Genomic DNA, 22,793 nt, shown 5'->3' on the forward strand with positions numbered 1-22,793 from the left:
AATCAGACACAGACGCATAGAGTAAGCAGACACAGACGCATAGAGTAATCAGACACAGACGCATAGAGTAAGCAGACACAGACGCATAGAGTAAGCAGACACAGACGCATAGAGTAAGCAGACACAGACGCATAGAGTAAGCAGACACAGACGCACAGAATAATCAGACACAGATGCACAGAGTAAGCAGACACAGACGCACAGAATAATCAGACACAGATGCACAGAGTAAGCAGACACAGACGCACAGAATAATCAGACACAGACGCACAGAGTAATCAGACACAGACGCATAGAGTAATCAGACACAGACGCATAGAGTAATCAGACACAGACGCATAGAGTAATCAGACACAGACGCACAGAGTAAGCAGACATAGACGCACAGAATAAGCAGACACAGACGCACAGAGTAATCAGACACAGACGCATAGAGTAAGCAGACACAGACGCATAGAGTAAGCAGACACAGACGCATAGAGTAAGCAGACACAGACGCATAGAGTAATCAGACACAGACGCATAGAGTAAGCAGACACAGATGCACAGAGTAATCAGACACAGACGCACAGAGTAAGCAGACACAGACGCACAGAATAATCAGACACAGACGCACAGAATAAGCAGACACAGACGCATAGAGTAAGCAGACACAGACGCATAGAGTAATCAGACACAGACGCAAAGAGTAATCAGACACAGATGCATAGAGTAAGCAGACACAGACGCATAGAGTAAGCAGACACAGACACATAGAGTAATCAGACACAGACGCATAGAGTAATCAGACACAGACGCATAGAGTAAGCAGACACAGACGCATAGAGTAAGCAGACACAGACACATAGAGTAATCAGACACAGATGCATAGAGTAATCAGACACAGACGCATAGAGTAATCAGACACAGACGCATAGAGTAATCAGACACAGACGCATAGAGTAAGCAGACACAGACGCATAGACTAAGCAGACACAGACGCAAAGAGTAAGCAGACACAGACGCATAGAGTAAGCAGACACAGACGCATAGAGTAATCAGACACAGACGCATAGAGTAAGCAGACACAGACGCATAGAGTAAGCAGACACAGACGCATAGAGTAAGCAGACACAGACGCAAAGAGTAATCAGACAAAGACGCATAGAGTAAGCAGACACAGATGCATAGAGTAAGCAGACACAGACGCATAGAGTAATCAGACACAGACGCATAGAGTAAGCAGACACAGACGCATAGAGTAATCAGACACACATGCATAGAGTAAGCAGTGGGAGAGGAGCTGGAATAAGTGTCCTTGTCGCACATTCTGATGCTGTTGTTCCTCTCCAGGATCATGATAGAAGATATGCAGAATTTGATTGACAGCCAACCTGTGAGTCAGAAGAAAGGAAGGGCGATATCACTGGACACATACACATATACCGAGTATCACCCGATGGAGGAGGTGAGCAAGGATTTGTGATAAACATTCATATACAAGGACTGTACGACCTCACAGCTGCATAGATACATAGTGCAGTGTTTCATATTATAACTCACACCATTTGGGTATGTACACACACATCATGTTTCTTTGTGATACATTAAATAGTACACTGGCATGTATATAACCAAGCTGCCCTATGAGTCTTATAGGTGTTATCAGCAGAGCACGAAACATGGAATTACAGATAGATAGATAGATAGATAGATAGATAGATAGATAGATAGATAGATAGAATGATAGATAGATAGATAGATAGATAGATATTAGATAGATAGATAGATAGATAGATAGATAGATAGATAGATATGTGATAGATAGATATGAGACAGACAGACAGACAGATAGATAGATAGATAGATAGATAGATAGATAGATAGATAGATAGATAGATAGATATGAGACAGATAGATAGACAGACAGACATATAGATAGATAGATAGATAGATAGATAGAGGGGCATTTCTAGAGAGGAGGGGGCCCGTGTGCAGTCTCTGACACGGGTCTCCTCCTCTCTGCCTGGCGGCCAGCAGCGTACTAAGCTGTGCACGGCCAGCGCCGGAGTTATAGACTATGGGCACTAGAGTGTGCCCAGAGTCTATAGTGTCTGCACAGGTCACTGGGAAAATGGCTGCGGCGGCCATTTTCCCTGTACTGCGCATGTGCAAACGACGGGAAAATGGCCATCACGGCCATTTTCCAGTTAATTTACAGCGCCGGAACCCCGCGCCGACGTGGGACTCCAGAGAGGTAAGTAATTCTATGGGTGCAGGGTGTGCGGTGCGGGGCCCCCCTGGACCCATGGGCCCATGTTCCCCGCACACCCTGCACCCATTATAGATACGCCCCTGGATAGATAGATAAATAAATAGGGAATCGGTATGAAATACCGGCCCTCTGGCCGGCAGTTCGAATCCCGGCAGCACCTGGCTGACAGAAGCATAGTTCCCAGCAGCGGAAGCCTGACAGCGCTGGAAATCCGGATCGTCTCTAAGGTAAGTATCTACTAACCTAACCCCCTAACCCTAACCCTCCTTAGGGGTGCCTAACCCTAACCTCCCCCCCAAGTACCTAACCCTAATCCCCCCTCTAAGTGCCTAACCCTAACCCCCCCTTACCCGCTGCCTAACCCTAAATTCCCCCCAAGTACCTAACCCTAATCCCCCCTCTAAGTGCCTAACCCTAACCCCCCCTTACCCGCTGCCTAAACCTCCTGGGGAGGTGCCTAACCCTACGTCCCTCCCGGGTGCCCTAAACCTAACCCTCCCCCCCTAGCGGCTGTCCGCTCGCGGCGCCCGGCATCCCGATATAGACACCGGTCATTTATCCCATGCCGGGATAAAGCAATCGGGAAGCCGGCCGTCGGGATTAAGACAGCCTGTTTCCCGATTGCATCCCGATAAATAGATATGAGATAGATAGATAGATAGATAGATAGATAGATAGATAGATAGATAGATAGATAGATAGATGATAGATATGAGATAGATAGATAGATGATAGATATGAGATAGATAGATAGATAGATAGATAGATAGATAGATAGATAGATAGATAGATGATAGATATGAGATAGATAGATAGATAGATAGATAGATAGATAGATAGATAGATAGATAGATAGATAGATATGAGACAGATAGATATGAGATAGATCACAGGTTCTCAAACTCGGTCCTCATGGTCCCACACAGTGCATGTTTTCCAGGTCTCTTCACAGAATCAAAAGTTAAGTAATTATAACCACCTGTGGATCTTTTAAAATGTGTCAGTGAGTAATGACTACACCTGTGCACCTGCTGGGTGACCTGGAAAATGTGACCTGTGTGGGGTTCTGAGGACCGAGTTTGAGAACCACTGAGATAGATAGATATGAGATAGATAGATAGATAGATAGATAGATATGAGATAGATAGATAGATTGATAGATATGAGATAGATAGATAGACAGATAGATAGATATGAGATAGAAGGTATGCAATCGGGAAGCCGACTGCCTAAATACCGGCAGCCGGCTTCCCGACTGTCATATCCCGGCAAGGGTGAAATGCCGGGCGTCTAGATGTAGACACCTGGCATTTCCCCGACACCGGGAGACCGGCGCCCGGCATCCCGATCGTAGTGATGCCGGGCGCCACGAGCGGACAGCCGCGGGGGGGAGGGTTAGGTTTAGGGCTCCCGGGGGGGACTTAGGGTTAGGCACCCCCCCCGGGAGGGTTAGTGTTAGGCTAGGGGGAGGGAAGGTTAGGGTTAGGCACCCCGGGGGGGGGACTTAGGATTAGGCACCCCCTTGGGGGACTTAGGTTTAGGCAGAGGGGAAGGGGGTGGTTAGGGTTAGGCACCCCTAAGGAGGGTTAGGGTTAGGGGGGTTAGGTTAGGTTAGACAATACTTACCTATCCATGATCGGGATTTCCAGCGCTGTTGGGCTTCCGCTGCCGGGATCTCTGCTGATGTCGGGCTGCCGCTGCCGGGAATCGAACCGCCGGCGGTATTTCATACCAATTCCAGATAGATAGATAGATAGATAGATAGATAGATAGATATGAGATAGATAGATATGAGATAGATAGATATTAGATAGATATGAGATAGATAGATATTAGATAGATATGAGATAGATAGATATGAGATAGATAGATATTAGATAGATATGAGATAGATAGATAGATAGATAGATAGATAGATATGAGATAGATAGATAGATAGATAGATAGATAGATAGATAGATATTAGATATATATGAGATAGATAGATAGATAGATAGATATGAGATAGATAGATAGATAGATAGATAGATAGATAGATAGATAGATAGATAGATAGATATGAGATAGATAGATATTAGATAGATATGAGATAGATAGATATGAGATAGATAGATATGAGATAGATAGATATTAGATAGATATGAGATAGATAGATAGATATGAGATAGATAGATAGATAGATAGATAGATAGATATGAGATAGATCGATCGATAGATAGATAGATATGAGATAGATAGATAGATAGATAGATAGATAGATAGATAGATATGAGATAGATAGATAGATATGAGATAGATAGATAGATCGATCGATCGATAGATATGAGATAGATAGATAGATAGATAGATAGATAGATAGATAGATAGATAGATATGAGATAGATAGATATGAGATAGATAGATAGATAGATAGATAGATAGATAGATAGATATGAGATAGATAGATAGATAGATAGATAGATAGATAGATAGATAGATAGATAGATAGATATGATATATATAGATAGATAGATAGATAGTATAGAAATGTAAACTGCTTGCAGTAATATATGTAAGACATAATATAGGTAACTGCTAATAGCATCTACATTATTACAGATTGATACCTGGATGGATCTGATTAAAGATAAACATAGTAATTTACTGACAAAACATCTTTTGGGACATACATACGAGGAGCATCCCATCTATTACTTCAAAGTAAGTCACAGACGTACATGCACCATATTATATGCCCCATATTACATGCCCCATATTACATGCCCCATTTTACATGCATGCCGATCTTATGTTTTTGTCCTCTGCTTAAGGGAAAGTAAATTTTTGCCATTTTCTGCCATTTCCAAGCTAAGTACTCTGGGTAATGTATTTGATGATAGCAAGTCATTGCAAACTTTGTGGCAGAATGACAATTTATGGAGCATGAATTAATATTTTCATCCTATATCAGTTCTGATTGCCTCTAACCTAACCAATGAACCAGCCAAGCCTCAAGAAAGAAAGAGGTAACCCTAGCCTAACAGTGCCGAGCTGCTCAGTATACAAAGGAATGCCCTACAACTATACACAAAGAGAATCAGATTCAGGACCTGCAGGGACAAATGACAGTAAAAACCAGAGTGAGAAAAAAAAAAAAAGGGAGAGAAGAGAACAAACCACTAGACGAAATATGCACAAAAACTGAACAACTGAAGCCGACCACTGGACCGACGAGGGGAGCACCAGATACACACTCCATTAAATTCCTTCAAAAAGGAATCCCACACTCCCAAATCCTGAAGCAGCTCAGCCATGAGACGTATTCTATGGTAAGGACGGACCACCCCTGCCATAGCTTCCTGCCGAAAATGCTCCCCATGGGTATAACCCTGCTTGCAAAATTAAACAATCCCAGAAGAGATGGCATCTGGCGCAGAGACACCCGATGGGATGCACAAAATGCAATCTGAGTCCGCAGCATAAGTTAACCTGGTGGAAGGTCCTTCAGTCTTCTCCTGCACAATGGAAACACCAAAATGCCAGAAAAGGGACTGTATGGAAAATAGCAATGGTGCACATTGATCAGATGAGTGGGGCACAACCACCAAGAATTGATCCAGTCAGTGCCCACATCACACTCCCCTGTCCCAGCCATAGTGCACCAGTGCAAGAAGGAGCTGAAGCATTCAAAGAAATTGCAAGAGGCAGAACACCGCATGGGAAGGGAACGATATATATAAAATCCATCAGGAAGACGAAAACCTATGTACTGAAAAGAGTCAGGGTGCAAAGGCAAATGGCAGAAAGTGGACTCAATGTCGACTTTCCCAAGCAAAGCCGTAGGCCCTGCCTCCATGAGTAGTTCCAATGCATCTTCAAATGGGTGGTAAGACACACGACACATCTCAGGAGAAATGGCAGGGTTGACCGACTGCCCATCGAGAAAGGACAAATGCTGTATAAGCCTAAACTTGCCCTGCTCTTTCTTAGGAACTACCCCCACTGGCAACTGAACCAGACTAGTAATGGGAGAGGAAGGAAAGGGGCCGCTCATTCTCCCCAACCAGATCTCCTTTATCACTTTAGCATGAACCCTATCTGTCATATTCCTGGCGGACTGAAGGTACAAGGGGAACTCTACAACACCACCCCAACAACGGGCAGAGTGAAACCCACCAAAAAACCTAGGGACAAAATGGTTGCATCCTTCACTTTAGGTTATGAGGCCAGCCTCTTGGCTATGGTGTCTAGGTCAACAGAGGCAAATGTTATATTGAGGTCCAGTTTCTGCTGAGGGCTGAGGGCTTACTAACCCTCTTACTAGCCCAGCTTCCCGGGGGGTTTTCTACAATCACAGGATCGGTGACTGCCCCCACAATGGAGGCAGGCATGACAAAAGGGGCACTGTGGGCCTCATTGACACTGACTATTGTTATATACATAGCAGTGACTGCACTGGCAGGTTCGGACCTTGGGCGAGTGGCAGGGGACTGTGGAGGACCATGTCCACCAACAGGGCCATCTGTGCCCACCCAAACTTCTACATGCTTGCAGCCAAACTTAATCACAGGGAGGCAATCCTGCTTACGCTGGTACTGCCCATCAAAGAGATTCCACATGGCTACCCTGGTTCATCGGTACATGTCATGAATCATATGGAGGTACTGGAGAATGTTATTAGCCTGCGTTGGGGGTCTCTAAGTAGCAGGCCACAAAGACATAGAAGCCAGCCAGCCAGTTCTCATATGTGTGGAACTGGTCTTCCCCCTGGTCTGTCTTAGACTTAGCAAGCCGGAGTTGTTTTTTGGTGTCAGCCATAAGGGCAAAGACGTCAACATATCAACCCTTAGCAATCTTCTCCTGAGCGCGCTAGCACAAACCCTGTGAAATGGATGTGTTAGAGCAATAGTCCACATCTACCCATGATCCCTATAGGCCCTGTGCCACTTGGAATCACAACACTCCTTTTTTGCAACATGTGCCTTCACCCCGCAGGAAGCATCACTATCACTAATTAAAGACTTTGAAGAGTAGGAGAGAGAAGTTGACAGGTAAGTGTGAAAAGACATCTCACCAGAATCACAGCAGCAGCATCGGAAGCCATCTCAACGAAAGTTGATGTATCAGAACCATGATGGCATCACCTCACCACACCAAAGCCTGAAGGACCAGGTTTCAGAGGAACAGCATCACCGGAGCCCTCCAACACAAAACCAGAGGAGACGGGTACCTGTGATACTAGAGGATAAGATAGGTTAAAAGGATCGCCAGCCACAAGTGCAGTGCCAAAGGGGGCCAGGGGAGAGGGAACAGTCAGGCCAGTGGGGAGTTGCCTGCAAGGCGCCACATTGGGGGCCAAAGGCAACACAGGAGCAGGGACAGAAGGAGCTGCAGCAACAGAGGGATGAGGGTGGCAGGATAAAGACCAAAAAATAAGCTGCAAATAATGGCCTGGACTGGAATTCCAGCTGTGAAATTCCTATGGGCAGAGCAGCCGGAGCAGCCCCAGCTGGAGAAGGGGCTTGGAGGAGCTGACATGCCAGCTGAGGAAAATGGAGAAGGAACGCCGGCCATGGACTACAGCAACCCCATAGAGCAAGGCAGAGTATCAGGACTAGGAACTAATCACTGTAACAGAGCCAGCACCCCCTGGACCTGCTGCACTAACAGGGGATCCAACTGGGCACCAGCGCTACCTGATTGCTTTATACTATGCACAGTTCCTGGGGCATACTGCACAGCACCTTCCCCTGGAGAGGGCAGTGCCCACATCAGTGGCTGAAATCTGGGGCTCAGTCGGCTCATAGGCCCTGTCCCCTGCAGCGCCAATATGACCAGCACCCAAGGAGTCACTCCTGGAAGCAGGTGCATGTGGTGAGCAGCACAAGTGCACTGCTGGTGCACCAGCATGTGCGTCGTGAGCGACGGGAGACCAGTGGACTTTTGGTGGCTGCAGATTTGTGGGAGGCAGGGACAGCCATGGGTGCTGCAACTACAGCGCCCATGATCCCGGCCACTGACAACTGTGGGGAGGGATCCCAGGTCTGGCATGACTGCGGGGCAGAGGCCCCACTAATGCGGGCAGAAGGGGGGGTGTCAAGTGGCCGAAGGGTATCCTAGATGGCATCCCAAAAGTGGGCAAGGGGTAAAGATAGGTGGCTGGGTTGCATGGTGACCACAAAGAGAGGAACAGGGGACAGATCAAAGCAAGATGAAAAAGAAAAGGAACAAAGTAAAAACTGTAAAGAAAGAGAAAGGGGACTAGGGGTCTGACAGAAAAGAAAGGAGAAAGTGAAAGGTTACAAATGTAGCACAGGGACATAGAGAGGGAGGAAGAAACAGACCAGAAAATGGGGAGCAATCAGAAAAATAAAACCAAAATTGGACCAGAATCACAGACTGCAGCAAAAACTGTCCACTGTCCAGATAAAAAGATTGAAGCTCCACCCACCCAACCCTTATAGGCCCATCCTAGGTTCCTACCCCCAGTAATCTGATTGGCCTGATAGCTGCATCCTGAGTTTTAGCCCTTCCCTATTTAAAACTTTAACCCTAAGCTGCCTGTCCTTTGTAATGAATTTGCAGATACTGATTTGGATATTTAATTTCCCTCAGGACTATTTGTCCTTTAGTTTCTCAAACTTTGGAGTTGTGGCATGCGCACACAGTATCACCAGGAAAATGTCACCGGCAACGGTTTCTCCTGCGTTTTCTCTACTGCGCTTACACCAGCTCCATTTTCCCTGTTATTTCGCCTGTGTTATCCGCAATATAAATATATTTTATGGGTGCTCAGATGTACCCTACACCCATTATAAATATAGAAAAAAGAAAATTGCCCCCCAGCACACTGCCGATAAATCAAAAATACTTGAATCTTACATGATAATAGAAATTCAGAGGTATTGGTGTACATACATTTGCAAATATATGAATAAGCCCTAGGCCGACATCAAGGATCCTCTATACCAGCGTCCCTAACATTAAGGGGTTCACGTCCGAGAAGCAAGGCACCCCAAAAAATTCCAGCCAAGGACCATCCCCAGGGCATCACACGAAAAAGGAGAAAAAAGGTGATAGTGAAGTGTAAAAGGATAGATGTGTAAAGATAAATCAATAAGTGTTAATGAAATGTAAAAGAATTAAAATGACATAAATAATATACAAACAAATAGAGGTGAAAAAATATTCTATGTGAATTAAGTGGTGATGCCATGAGAAAGGTCCAGCCAGAACAACCCGGGGGCCCCACTCCAAAACGCTCACCCCAAAATAATTATTGCTACATAATAGTAGCACCCACTCTGGGTCATATAATTACAATTGATGTACTGCATGATAACAGTACATGTATGAGCTGAGAGCTAACTTACCTTGGAGGTACCCCAAAAAACCTCCACATGGCACTATAAGCATCAGCACCTCCTCCTGATGCTGACTCCCTTCATGCCTCCAAACTGCAAGCAAAAAATATGGTAGTAGCTCAATCAGCTTAATATACTACAGGTGCTTGTAAAGGGCGGGGTTTACACTGAACACAGAAAAAAGGAATTTGCCCCCCAGCACACTGCAGATAAATCAAAAATACTTGAATCCTACATGATAATAGAAATTCAGAGGTATTGGTTTACATACATTTGCAAATATATGAATAAGCGCTGGGCAGACGTCAAGGCTCCTCTATACTAGCATCCCTAACATTAAGGGGTTCACGTCCGAGAACCCATTTACCCATTATAAATATGCCAGTGCAAAAAAAACCAGGTCAGGTGACTCCAGACACTCTATCTTCCTGCAATAAGTGGCAATAAATCTTACAGATAATAAACATAATAATGATATTTTCCTGCAAAGATGAACTGGTCTTGTTTTTATCCCCCATCCCCCAATATTCTCCCAAAAAGGTTCCTCCAGATTTATTCTTATGTAGAGCATATCTAAAGGTACCTGGGTTTGAAACATTTGGAGCTATGTCTCTCCACATATCTGCAAACAAAGAGTATGGTGGTCGCTCACATCAACTTAATGACATTGCACAGGTGCTTGTAAAGGGTGGGGTTTACACAAGCACCTGTGCAATGTCATTAAGTTGATGTAAGCGACCACTATACTCTTTGTTTGCAGTTTTGTGAGGCATGAAAGGAGCCAGCATTGGGAGGATGTGCTGGTCTGAATAGTGCCATTAGGAGGTTTCTGGGGTACCTTCTAGGTGAGTCTGCTCTCAGCTTATACATGTACTGTTATTATGCAGTACATTAATTTGTAATTATATGACCTTGAGTGGGTGCTACTATTAGGTAGCATCAATTATTTTGGGGGGAGCGTTTGGGCGTGGGGCCCCCGAAGTTGCTCTGGCTGGGCCTTTTTTCAGGGCATCACCACTTAATTCACATAGATATTTTTTTATCACCTTTCTATTTGTTTGTCTATTATTTATGTAATTTTAACCCCTTACCATTAACACTTATTGATTTATCTTTACACTACTGTACTTTACACTTCACTATCACCTTTTTTCCATTTTTCGTGTGATGCCCTGGGGATAGTCCTTGGCTGGATTCTTTTGGGGTTCCCTGCGTCTCGAATGTGAACCCCATAATGTTAGGGAGGCTGGTATAGAGGAGCCTTGACGTTGGCCCAGCGCTTATTCATATATTTGCAAATGTATGTAAACCAATACCTCTGAATTTCTATTATCATGTAGGATTCAAGTATTTTTGTTGATTTTGCTGCAGTGTGCTGGAGGGAAAATCCCTTTTTTTTCTGTCTCTCCACATATCTCCCAGCTTCATTTATTGACACCAGCGATTTTGGAATCCTTATTGCTCTATTTACTAAACTTTGGATGGAGAAAAAGTGAAAGGAGATAAGGTACCAGCCAATCAGCTCCTAACTGCCATGTCACAGGTTGTGTTTGAAAAATGACAGTTAGGAGCTGGTTGGCTGGTATCTTACCTCCGTTCACTTTATCTCCTTCCAAGGCTTAGTACATAGACCCCTGAGTGTGAAAGGTCGGCATAAGGCGATGCCTAGTGGGAGGAGGTATAGTGATATACTTCCGGGTATACAGAGACTGCGCCATTTGGGAGCTATTCTCACTTTACTTTGCCTAATTGGATTTTTTTTTAAATATTTTTGTTTTTAAAATATCTACTGCCTTTAATATTATGATGTTTACTTTAATATTGTCCATAGGCATACAACAGCCATTATTAAAGTGGTGTCACCTACGCTAGTGCGGAAGACCACAGCGAGTGTCAGAGGCCACGGGGAGGCTATTGCAATCAACCGATCATATACAGTCAGGTGCATAAATATTGGGACATTGACAGAATTTTCATATTTTGGCCTCTATTCACCACCACAATGGCTTTGAAATGAAACAAACAAGATGTGATTTACCTGCAGACCTTCAGATTTAATTTGATGGTAATTACATCCAAATCTTGTTTGTTTCATTTCAAAGCCATTGTGGTGGTGAATAGAGGCCAAAATATGAAAATTCTGTCAATGTCCCAATATTTATGCACCTGACTGTATATATATATACATATATATATATATATATATATATATATATATATATATATATATCATGTATAGTTGTTAAAGAGAAAAAACAATCATACTTTATTTATAATCAGGTTTTTGCTGTAAAAGTCTCTGTGCATGTCCTGCATCCCCATCTCAGCAAGGTATACACCTGTGTTGTTTGCAGATCGGATTGCCATCAGTCAAGACAAAGAAAGTCATATTCATGGATTGCGGCATACATGCTCGGGAGTGGATCGCTGTCGCCTACTGCCAGTGGTTTATGAAAGAGGTACAATTTCCCGAATATGCTTGTGATATGTAATTAACTATTTTCAAAAAAGTTACAAAGTAACAATGTTGCCACCAAATACTAAACCTTTATTATATCACAGGAAATGTGAGCTCAGCTGTTATAAGAGGCTTAGGGTAGTGATTCCCAAACTCTCTGGGTTCTCGGACCCCTGAGGCCCGCAGCATTTTTTTCACAGCACCTCTAGGTCTAGGGGTTCATTCAATCAGCTTCGAGGTTTGGTCAGAATCTCACATCCTAATACAATGCGGATCATCTGGTAGGAAAACCTCGCTTAGAGGTGCAAGTAGAAATTAGATAGGTTAGCTGTGTGCGCAGAGGGAACTTCACACTGAATTGAATCTCCCCATGAGAGTTAAAACCAGAATATTGTGCTACGAGCGAACGCTTCTTAGCTTCCGGGTCTGAATCGGGCCCTCAGTCCTCAGGACCCCAAACAGTGCATGTTTTCTAGGTCTCCTCACAGAATCACAAGTGAAATAGTTACAGTAGCTCCGCCTGTAGATCTTTTAAAATGTATCAGTGAGTAACAAATACACCTGTGCACCTGCTGGGAGACCTGGAAAACGTGGACTGACAGCTCATTAAAAATGTTGTACGCTCATAAACAAAATGCATTGTCCACTCACCATATTTTACCCAAAACCTCATTCACTTTATTTTATATTTCAGATTACTGCAAGACAGGATGAACCTTTAATACAAAAGCTCCTGAAGCAGATTGATTTCTATGTTGTACCGGTGCTAAACGTTGACGGATACATTTTTACCTTTACAACAGTAAGATTCTAAAATACTTTGGTTGATATTATACTGTCGGATGGGTTCATTATCGGTAAAGAATAAGTCATTTTAGAAATATGATATTCAATGTCCTCTTCTGTGAATTACTTATGATGTAGGATTGATCTTTGTCTGCAAAGAAAATAATAAAAAGAAACATGATTTAGTTCTAAGCCAAAGCTGTCACTATACATAAAACATAAAACATACAGCTTTTCTGCACTAAACTTGATATGGGATATTGAAGGGGTAACTAGAGTAATATTTTTGTTTCTATGACCTGTCCTGGCAAATTACAGCAGAGTTGGCAGTTGGCAACAGACGTAGGGCACCGGAGCTTCAGCCACGGCATAAAGAATTGTACAGGTGACTATAAACAGGCAAACACAGGGGGGTTTCCAGTCGCCAGGAAACCCCCACCTACCTGCCCGCAGCTAAAATCATGAGAATGTATAAAAGCATTGTATAATACAATTTTATCAGAGCTGCGGACAGAACATGTAGTATAACTGACGGGGTGAAGTTGCTGCACATGCCCAGTCCTACTACCAAGTCTGTTGTGTGTGGATCTGAGGGCTCAATTAGCGCACTGAACCATAGAGACCAAAGAGCAGCTACCAGCTAGAAGAGACAAGAGTCTTACCATGAAGTGAGAGAATGCGTGCTTAGAGAGATAATTTCTGTCATCTGCTGGTTATTTTTTGTATTTATATTTACTAAGAGATATATAACCTTTTCAGCTCAGACGGGCTCGCCCATCTAATGGCTTATGGTGATCGCTCACCCAGGATGTAGTCAGCATCCCGGCGTGCGGGATGCCGACTGTCTAAATACTGGCGCCATATCCCAGCTCCAGCATCCCAAAAGTATCAGGGGAATGGGGAGGATTAGGTTTAGGGTTAGGGGTTAGGGGATTAGGCACTAGGGGGAGGGTTAGGGTTAGACAGTAAGGGGGGAGGGTTAGGTTTAGGGTGCAGAGAGGAGGAAGTTAGGTTTAGGCACCAGGGAGAGAGGGTTAGGGGAGGGGTAGAGGTTAGCGTTAGGGTACTTACCTACGGGTGTCGGTATTCTGACTGGTAGCATCCCAACCGCCGGGATCCCATACCAAACCCGCTCGCCCTGTATATGTTACATACATACTGTACACTTTGTATGAGACAGACGATAGCTTAAGTGCTAAATATGCCCTCTTCATAGACTGGCCACACTCACTCAAATCAAGTATTTGAAAAAAAAACCTTTAGAAATCCTGCATTTGCCCCTGTTATACCCGCGTGTAGCATGGCATAATACCTGTATAACAAGACCTATAACCATGCCATGATTGGAGTGTCATTGGATCGGCAAATTAAAAATCAATTTATAATATAGGATTGGATGACTGACAGCCACATTCTACACCAAGCAACAACCAATGCAGATTAGGAATAACATTACCTGGCTATTATCTCTTATCCTGAAACTCACTATACAGAAAGTAACAAGATCGCATGATGGAAAATACTGTATCACTGCATTGCATAGGGGAAATACAGGATGGCACCAAATGATATACATATATAACAATCATCTGTGTACGCACTTGTCACCTCCGCTCTGCAGCGTATGCTCAACCATATTTACTAACATTTTATGCACCTGCACTCACTGTACAGAGACATATGTATTACTCACATCAGCACCTGCCAGATGGAGCTCACATTCTCTCATCCTGCCACACACAGACAGTAAGTATGGGAGGAAATTGCATCACATGTAGGTAGCCCACACAAATAAGGGGAGAACATGCAAACTACACACATATAGGACCTCATTCAGAGTCGGTCATTGCGGCCGCATGGTCGTACGGGAACAGGGGCCGGATATGCAAATGATGCACTCGCAAGTTGAGTCCTTAATATCGGATCGGTAGCTGGCCGACCAAGGGGAGGAAGCGGCCGGAAGACAAAAAATACCCCCCTTCTCGTACGCATTACACGTCATCTCCGGGCATATAAGGATTAATCGAGACCATCGGGAACCATCGAAACTGGTCGTAGAGCTTAAGGTTGACCATACCCTCTCTTAAGCACTACGATCATGTCATTGTAAAAACCTCCCATGTGACATGTGCCATGACACTACTTTGTTAATTATGCACTCCCATAAAACGCCGTTCGCATAATTAGGCACGCCTGCGTTCGGATCTCCACTCCCCCGTTTTCAAGCACCTTCCCGTTACCACCCACAAACGGTTCATTCTGTCACTCAAACTAACGACCTGGCCAAGTTCAAGGAGAGAGAAATTTCTGATCGTAGCGGCTAGTTTGCGCACGCGAATTGCGAACTTTACGCATGCGCAGTATAGCGAACATCGGTGGCGTACGACCGTGCGGCCACTTCGACCGACTCTGAATGAGGTCCATAGTGTCTTGGTAAGAAATCGGACCAAGGCCGCCAAACCACTTTTTGAATTGTATTTATTTTGCGACACAACTCAAGAAGACAGGAAGGGGCTGTTTCTGAGTCACACGCCAAAGCGAACAAAGCACCATCTATTGGCAGCCGCCCGCCTGCCACCTTATGCAAACGCAGCTGCAAACGCCTTCCCTTGTATACATCTGTGCGCCCGAATGTACAAGGTTTGAGGCGCCCACTTTCAGCGTCTGTACCGATTGGTGCACCCTTAGACGCCAACGTCCGTCGCACCATCGAAATTTGCTCCAGCCCTATGGCGGGTTCAGTCTCTCTGTCTTTGCCTGCGTCTGCACATCTGTTTATGCAGCCATTTTCATTGCTCGCAACACCCCCATAACACGTCCACTTAATGATCATTTTTGCGTGCCCCCGCCCGGGAACGCTCCTCACATTTCCACGTTTCTGATACCAATGCGTCTTGATCGTTGTGCTGACACTTTGTGTAAAGCAATGCACTATGGGAGTTTTTAGGAACTTTTGCGCATGCACAGAAGCAAAAAATTACTCAGTTACGTTAGCAGTGGCATTTGCGGGCGATTTGCGTGGGGCTCAGAATCAGCACCGTGGTCTCATATTCCTCAGGGAACCTCGGTGCAGAGACTCTAACTGCTGCTCAGACAGGGGTGCCCAATCGGTGGTCCCATAGCGATCTTCTGGATCAGTACAGGATCAGCATCTCTGTTTTTAATCCAGAAGATAAATATCATAATTATATCAATCTTCTTCAAGGTCGATAATAGATTTGCTCCTGCGCAGTTGGGAGTCAGGACCTCATTCAGAGTCGGTCGTTGCGGCCGCACGGTCGTAAGGGAAAAGGGGCCGGATATGCAAATGATGCACTCGCAAGTTGCGTCGTTAAGATGGGATCGTTAGCTGGACGACCAAGGGGAGGATGCGGCCGTAAGACAAAAAATACGCCCCCTTCTCGTTTGCATTACACGTCATCTCCAGCCATATAAAGATTAATCGAGACCATCGGGAACCATCGGAACTGGTCGTAGAGCTTAAGGTTGACCATACCCTCTCTTAAGCACTACGATCAAGTCAGTGTAAAAACCTCCCATGTCACGTGTGCCATAACACTACTTTGTTAATAATGCACTCCCATAAAACGCCGTTTGTAAAGTCAGGCACGCCTGCGTTCACAAGCACCTTCCCCTGTTACCACCCACAAACGCCTCATCCTGTTACTCAAACTAACGACCTGGCCAAGTTCAAGGAGAGAGATATTTCCGATCGTAACAGCTAGATTGCGCACGCGCATTGTGAATTTTATGCATGCGCAGTTTAGCGAACATCGCCTGCGTACGACCGACTCTGAATGAGGTCTTCAGTGCAGTTAAAAAAAACTGTATTGGAATAGACGCCGGGGAAAAGGTTAGAAGATTGCCACCAGCATTGTGATTTTAGGATGAATCCCGTCAATATACTGTCAATCAATCACTCAAAAAAAAAAAAACAGGCGATGTTTGGTTATTAATATTGATCTTTCTGAGACATCAGTCTCCCTGTGTACCTATCGCTATGTTGCAGTGCGTGCATTTGGAGATTTCCGTATCTAGGCTAGGGCCTTTCTAGCAAGAAGAAGGTTAATTTCAGAAGGTTTTATTTTTATATGTACAGAGTATAAGGACCTCATTCAGACCCGCTGGCAAGTGCTGAGCGCTCGCAATGGGGTCGATGTTTAGGCCCTGCGCACGCGCAGCGGCCGCACTGCGAGTGCGAGAGAGAAATTCTCTAGCTCCGGAGCTCAATACAAAAGGGGCGGCTGTCGATGGTGATCGACAGCTCGGCCCTTTTTGTAGGCGGGGCGGGGGGGTGGTTTCACAAACGGAGACATTCCTTAGGGAACGCCTGCCGCTTTGTGGGCGGCCGCACTGACATCAGCAGTGATGTCAGTGGGGAGCTTCCTCCTCCATCAGAGCAGGAAGCTCCCTGGGTCTGGTTGCAAGCCCCGATGGTCGCGATGGTCTTGAGTCTTGACCATCGTGACCATCAACCTGGTCGGTCGCTAAAGCTGTGGGTGGTAGCGACCAGGAGGCCGCACTTCAAAAGAGAAGCGGCCGCCCACATTCTAGCGACCAGGAGGCCGCACTTGGCTAGCGACCAGGAGGCTGCACTCAAAAGAGAAGCGGCCGCCCACATTCAGAACGAGCGCTCGCATTTTGCGAGTGCCCCTGAATGAGGGCCTAAGTCCTCCAAGCAGAGCTTAATATGATGATTAATGTGTCAAAGTATTTTCATGTACCAATTTTCAAATGAGTTTACTACTTTGAATATAAATTCCACTAAGCAGGGGACAGGGATGGACTGGGATTAAAAATCGGCCCTGGAATTTAAATCGCACATGCCCACCTCGGTGACAAGCGCTCCCAGCCTCCTCCAATATGAGTGATGTTATGCCACATTGTGCCTTAATTCCATCCCGCCAACTTGGGAGCTGGATGAGTCTGCCAAATGGCTCAGACAATGACCACCAACCAGGTTGGCCCATAAACCATTAGCCTACCTGGCACTGGCCAGAAGTACAAGATGGCTAGACCGGTGCTGGCAGGGAACATCATAGAGTGGCTACAGAGAGAGCCCTATGGGGCTGAGAGTGATCAGCAGGGGTCCTGGATATATGTGCCGGGTCCCGCTACATACAGCCAATAGGAGAACCTCCCTCATCAAGATAGTGTACTGTATTTTTGGCTATGCGGGAGGCTTAGTGAAAATCATAGTTAAAGTAGAAAACAACTATTAATTGCAATGATAAATATACTGTATATCTCATCGTCATTTTCAGGATCGTCTCTGGAGAAAGAATCGTTCACCACATAATAATGGGACCTGTTTTGGAGTAGACCTTAATCGGAACTTTAATTCACATTGGGGCAGTAAGTGCTAATCTATAGCTTTACATTTACTGTACACTATGTGCTGAAATCAAGGGGAATTCAGTAAAATAAACACATTTTACCAGAACTACAATTTTACATGCATTGTTCATATGGGTCTTGACGTTCTACAAAAGCAGGAAAGCCATGAATCCATCCCCCCAAAGTTTAGGGAGAACCCATGAGGTGACACTTAATGCCACCTCCAGAGATAATAAATCGACTGGCACCGATACCAGGGAGAGATGGATAGAGCAATCTAAGCGTCACTTAAATTCCAGGCCCCACTCCCTACATTACACGGCCCCATTTGGTCATTTGGGGTCAGTAGTTTGCTATTACCTCACCCCGCACCCCAGCATGCAAGGGCAGCGAAATCACACTCTAGGACATAGGGTAGTTATTGGTTTATTGCCCCTATCACCTTTCCATTGCACCTATGCTCATCCAGCAGATACTCCACCACAGCGAAATAGCCCCTCATACCATCTCTATCTGCCGAGCCCCAATTCATGCTTTGTGGTGGCCAGTATTAGAAACCTTGTTGGCTGTCTCCCCGGCAATACCATTGGGAATAATGTAGTCTAGTAATATGATTTATCACCTCCAAACAAGGATAGGCAAATATTGACTGCTCTACAATATTAATACAACGTTTTTATCTCTATGTATTGTTCAGCCGTAGGGATGTCACGGGACTGTCAGAGTTTAATATTCTGCGGACCAAACACTGAATCCGAGTTGGAGACACAAGGGGTGGTCAATCTTTTGGAACCATTGAAATCCAATCTTCTCATGTACCTTACCATCCATTCCTTTGGACAATATATTCTCCTGCCTTATGGACATAAATACGCCCCTTCTGTGAATCATTATGAAATGGCAAGTACCCTGGGATTTCTCACTTTATTCCTAAAAGACGATTTATATTTATATTCTGCTAATTGTGCTCCGCTAACTCAGATTTCACTTTTATTACACCAAACAATATTTGCCTGGGGCCCATATTAGGGATCCACCTTGTTCTGTGCCAAGGACCCTACTGCTGCAGCTGTGACAGGTGGCAGAATCATACTTGCCTACCCACCTGATTCAGCCGGGAGCCTCCCGAAAATTAGGTGCAGCTCCCGGCTCCTCGGAAAGGCAAGCAAGCTTCCTTGCGGCTGACGACCCCTCTGCTGCCCCACCCCCCATGATTGCATTCACATGGCCACGCCCCCGCTTCACCCACAAATGCCGGGTAAGATGTCCGGCCACACCCCCTATGCCGGCCACACACCCCTGCTATGCCGATCTTGCTGATCCCTCCCGGAAGGGGCAGCCAGAGTGTCAGCAAGCAGGAGCAGACTGTCTGTAATGTCAGTCTGAGTGCCGCGTTGTGACCGCAACTCACACGCAGTTCTTAGTTGGATGGATCCAGGACTTTTTTCCTCAGTATGCAAAATGGGCGTTTCGGGGTATCAGCCGAGCGCAGCGCAGAGAAAAGAACCGTCTCCTGGTAGTGTCATGGGAGTGTAGTGGGCAGGTAGCCAGGGTTGTGTCCTATTCATGGATGTGTCCAGGGGACGCCTATTTCTGACCGATCTCTTGCTACCAACATGAGGTAGATGTAAGTGCCGACGCTAGTGGCACCAGCATTTCATAAGCAAAATATCTGCTTTGTGAATGAGGAGGCGTATGGACCTGCGTGAGATTCTGAATCAGGCCCGTCATGCACAAGGGTAAAGATCGCCTTAGGTCAGACATAGCATTATACACTATACAACCGCGCTTTTAGTTTAAATAAAGATTTCCATATTGTGCTAAAATACCGCATGGTTTTAGCTACTTGTTGGGTTAAATGTATCTAGTTTACATTACCTGGGGCATTTTCAGGGTCACACAGAGCAGTGGCGGTCCCCGGTACAGGGCAGTGCCATGTTCAGCACCGCGCACACTTGGAAAAGGGGAGGATATGTTCCTAACACTTGCAGAGAGAGAGGAGACAGCGGCTGTTCAGCAGATGCAGCCTCGCTCCGCAATGTGCGCTGGGCTGGGGAGAGAGACTTCTGAGTAGTCTCCTTTCTCTCCCTGCCCAATGTGCTACTGTCATTCCCCCCCCCCCCCCTTCCTGAGCCTTTCCAGCCGTCCTGAGCATGGGTAAGTAGAGCCTGCACCCCCCCCCTCAGCGCCCCTGTTTATTTTGACACACTGAGGGGTCTATTTACTAAGCAGTGTTAGGAGTTAGCAGTGAAAGGAGATAATGTACCAGCCAATCAGCTCCTAACAATCATTTTTCAAACACAGCCTGTGACATGGCAGGTGGGAGCTGATTGGCTGGTACCTTATCTCCTTTCACTTTGTCTCCTAACCCTGCTTAGTAAATAGACCCCTGAGGGTATTGTGCTAAGTTGCCAGTTTGTATAGCACAGTGATTGTCCTCACAGAAACCCTAGCAGTGCATGTTTTTCAAGGTATTTCATTTGTGTTAGTCAACTAACAAACCTGTGCTCCAGCTATATGATCTGGAAAACATGCATTGTTGGGGTCCCTTGAGTACTGGGTTAGAGAAACACTGGTGTAGAATACAATTCCAAATGATTATATGCAGTGGAGGCTCCAGAGGTTGGGCTGCAGCACAGTCCAAAATTCAAATAGGGGAGCACCACCAACTGCCACCCCAAAAGCTGCCAAACGTCGCCGCCCGGTACTCACTGGCAGTTGGCGTGGTTCCAATATTTGAAATTTGGACTGCGCTGGAGCCCCACCTCTGGAGCCGCCACTGGTTGTATGCGTGTCCGGGGAAAAAGCTGCATGCAGAAGTTTATATGCGGTTTATATGTGATACTTGAACCTATGTGCAACTGGAGGCATGGGGCCTGATTCAGTGTTACACGCTAGTGCACTGCTGAACGCAGATTCCCGATGTTTGGGAATCTGTGCAGGTGCCAGGCCCGCTCTGCGCCTGTGGAGAACGGGTCTGCGAGTTTGCTTGCAAACTGGCAGGAGACTGTCAGTGATTGACAGTCTGCTGCCATTTGGGGGCGGGGAGGGGGTGGCATTGCCCTCTGTTACCCAAAATGGAGGTGTGTCACCGCAGTTGGAGGGAAGGGAAGAGGCCAGGATCCTTGTCGGATGATGGAGATTTCCTGGCCTCTTCCTCTAAACTGCGACGGCCGGCTGCCGGACCCTATGGGTTTACCGCAACCGGCCGATGGTACGCAGATTAACCGATGCTGCGTTGAACGCAGCTCAATTAGGTAATGCACAGAAGGCATTATGCCTCCAGTGCATTACCACATCTGCAAAGGATCGCAATTGCAAAGCTGCCTGAGTGCATACATCCTATATCTATAGCCTGCGTGCATACATCATATATCTATAGCCTGCGTACATACATCATATATCTATAGCCTGCATGCATACATCCTATATCTATAGCCTGCGTGCATACATCATATATCTATAACCTGCGTGCATACATCATATATCTATAGCCTGCGTGCATACATCATATATCTATAGCCTGCGTGCATACATCGTATATCTGTAGCCTGTGTACATACATCATATATCTATAGCATGAGTGTACATACATCATATATCTATAGCATGAGTGCATACATCATATAACTATAGCCTGCGTACATACATCATATATCTATAGCCTGTGTACATACATCATATATCTATAGCCTGAGTGTATACATCATATAACTATAGCCTGCGTACATACATCATATATCTATAGCCTGTGTACATACATCATATATCTATAGCCTGAGTGTATACATCATATATCTATAGCCTGCGTGCATACATCATATAGCTATAGCCTGCGTGCATACATCGTATATCTGTAGCCTGTGTACATACATCATATATCTATAGCATGAGTGTACATACATCATATATCTATAGCATGAGTGCATACATCATATAACTATAGCCTGCGTACATACATCATATATCTATAGCCTGTGTACATACATCATATATCTATAGCCTGAGTGTATACATCATATATCTATAGCCTGCGTGCATACATCATATAGCTATAGCCTGCGTGCATACATCATATCTATAGCCACAAGAGTGATAATATGCAGATGCTAGTTTCAGCACTCCCCTTGTGTACAAGTGTGCTCCTAACTGTGCAAGCACTGAGACACCCACTGCACACAGTAACACCAGCTTTGGTTCTTGACATCCACCATGGCTCCCACCATTGACACTTGTACCTTTCCTATGGCAAACTAACATGGCCTCTGTGGATCTGAGAATAAAGACAGTTTCACTGGCACGCCCGTGACCAGCCACGGCTACTACCCTCATGCATGGGAGGGGCTGCTGCCAGGGCCGGATTAATGGGGAGGGCGACAGGGGAAGCCGTCCCGGGGCCCCAACACATAAGGGGACCCCACACCCACCAGGGGTTAAAGTGGTCCGGAACGGGAGACAGAACCAGTTCCGCCTCCTCCATCCCACCTAACCCCAGCGCCACAGGGAGGCTCCATTTGCAGGGTGCCCGCTGAGATTTTGTTACCAGGGGCACCTGGCTCCCTCCCTGCTGTGCCAGCGGCAGCCAGATGCTGGAGCTCACACCTGAGCTCCAGCC

General features: G+C 45.6%; 1 protein-coding gene across 1 annotated transcript in view; it reads left to right on the forward strand.

The window, feature by feature from the left end:
* LOC148501762 (carboxypeptidase O-like) overlaps positions 1-22,793 on the forward strand; it is a 105,006-nt gene that overhangs the window by 66,032 nt on the left and 16,181 nt on the right. Inside the window, exons 4-9 of the mRNA XM_088450024.1 lie at positions 1,333-1,447; positions 4,853-4,954; positions 11,952-12,056; positions 12,750-12,857; positions 18,106-18,196; positions 18,876-19,078. Coding sequence (XP_088306150.1) covers positions 1,333-1,447; positions 4,853-4,954; positions 11,952-12,056; positions 12,750-12,857; positions 18,106-18,196; positions 18,876-19,078 — 724 coding nt within the window. The remainder of the gene's footprint in view (positions 1-1,332; positions 1,448-4,852; positions 4,955-11,951; positions 12,057-12,749; positions 12,858-18,105; positions 18,197-18,875; positions 19,079-22,793) is intronic.

The sequence above is a fragment of the Taudactylus pleione genome, unplaced genomic scaffold (assembly GCF_031769625.1).
Source record: "Taudactylus pleione unplaced genomic scaffold, aTauple2 ptg000503l, whole genome shotgun sequence".
NCBI classification, from domain to species: Eukaryota; Metazoa; Chordata; class Amphibia; order Anura; family Myobatrachidae; genus Taudactylus; species Taudactylus pleione.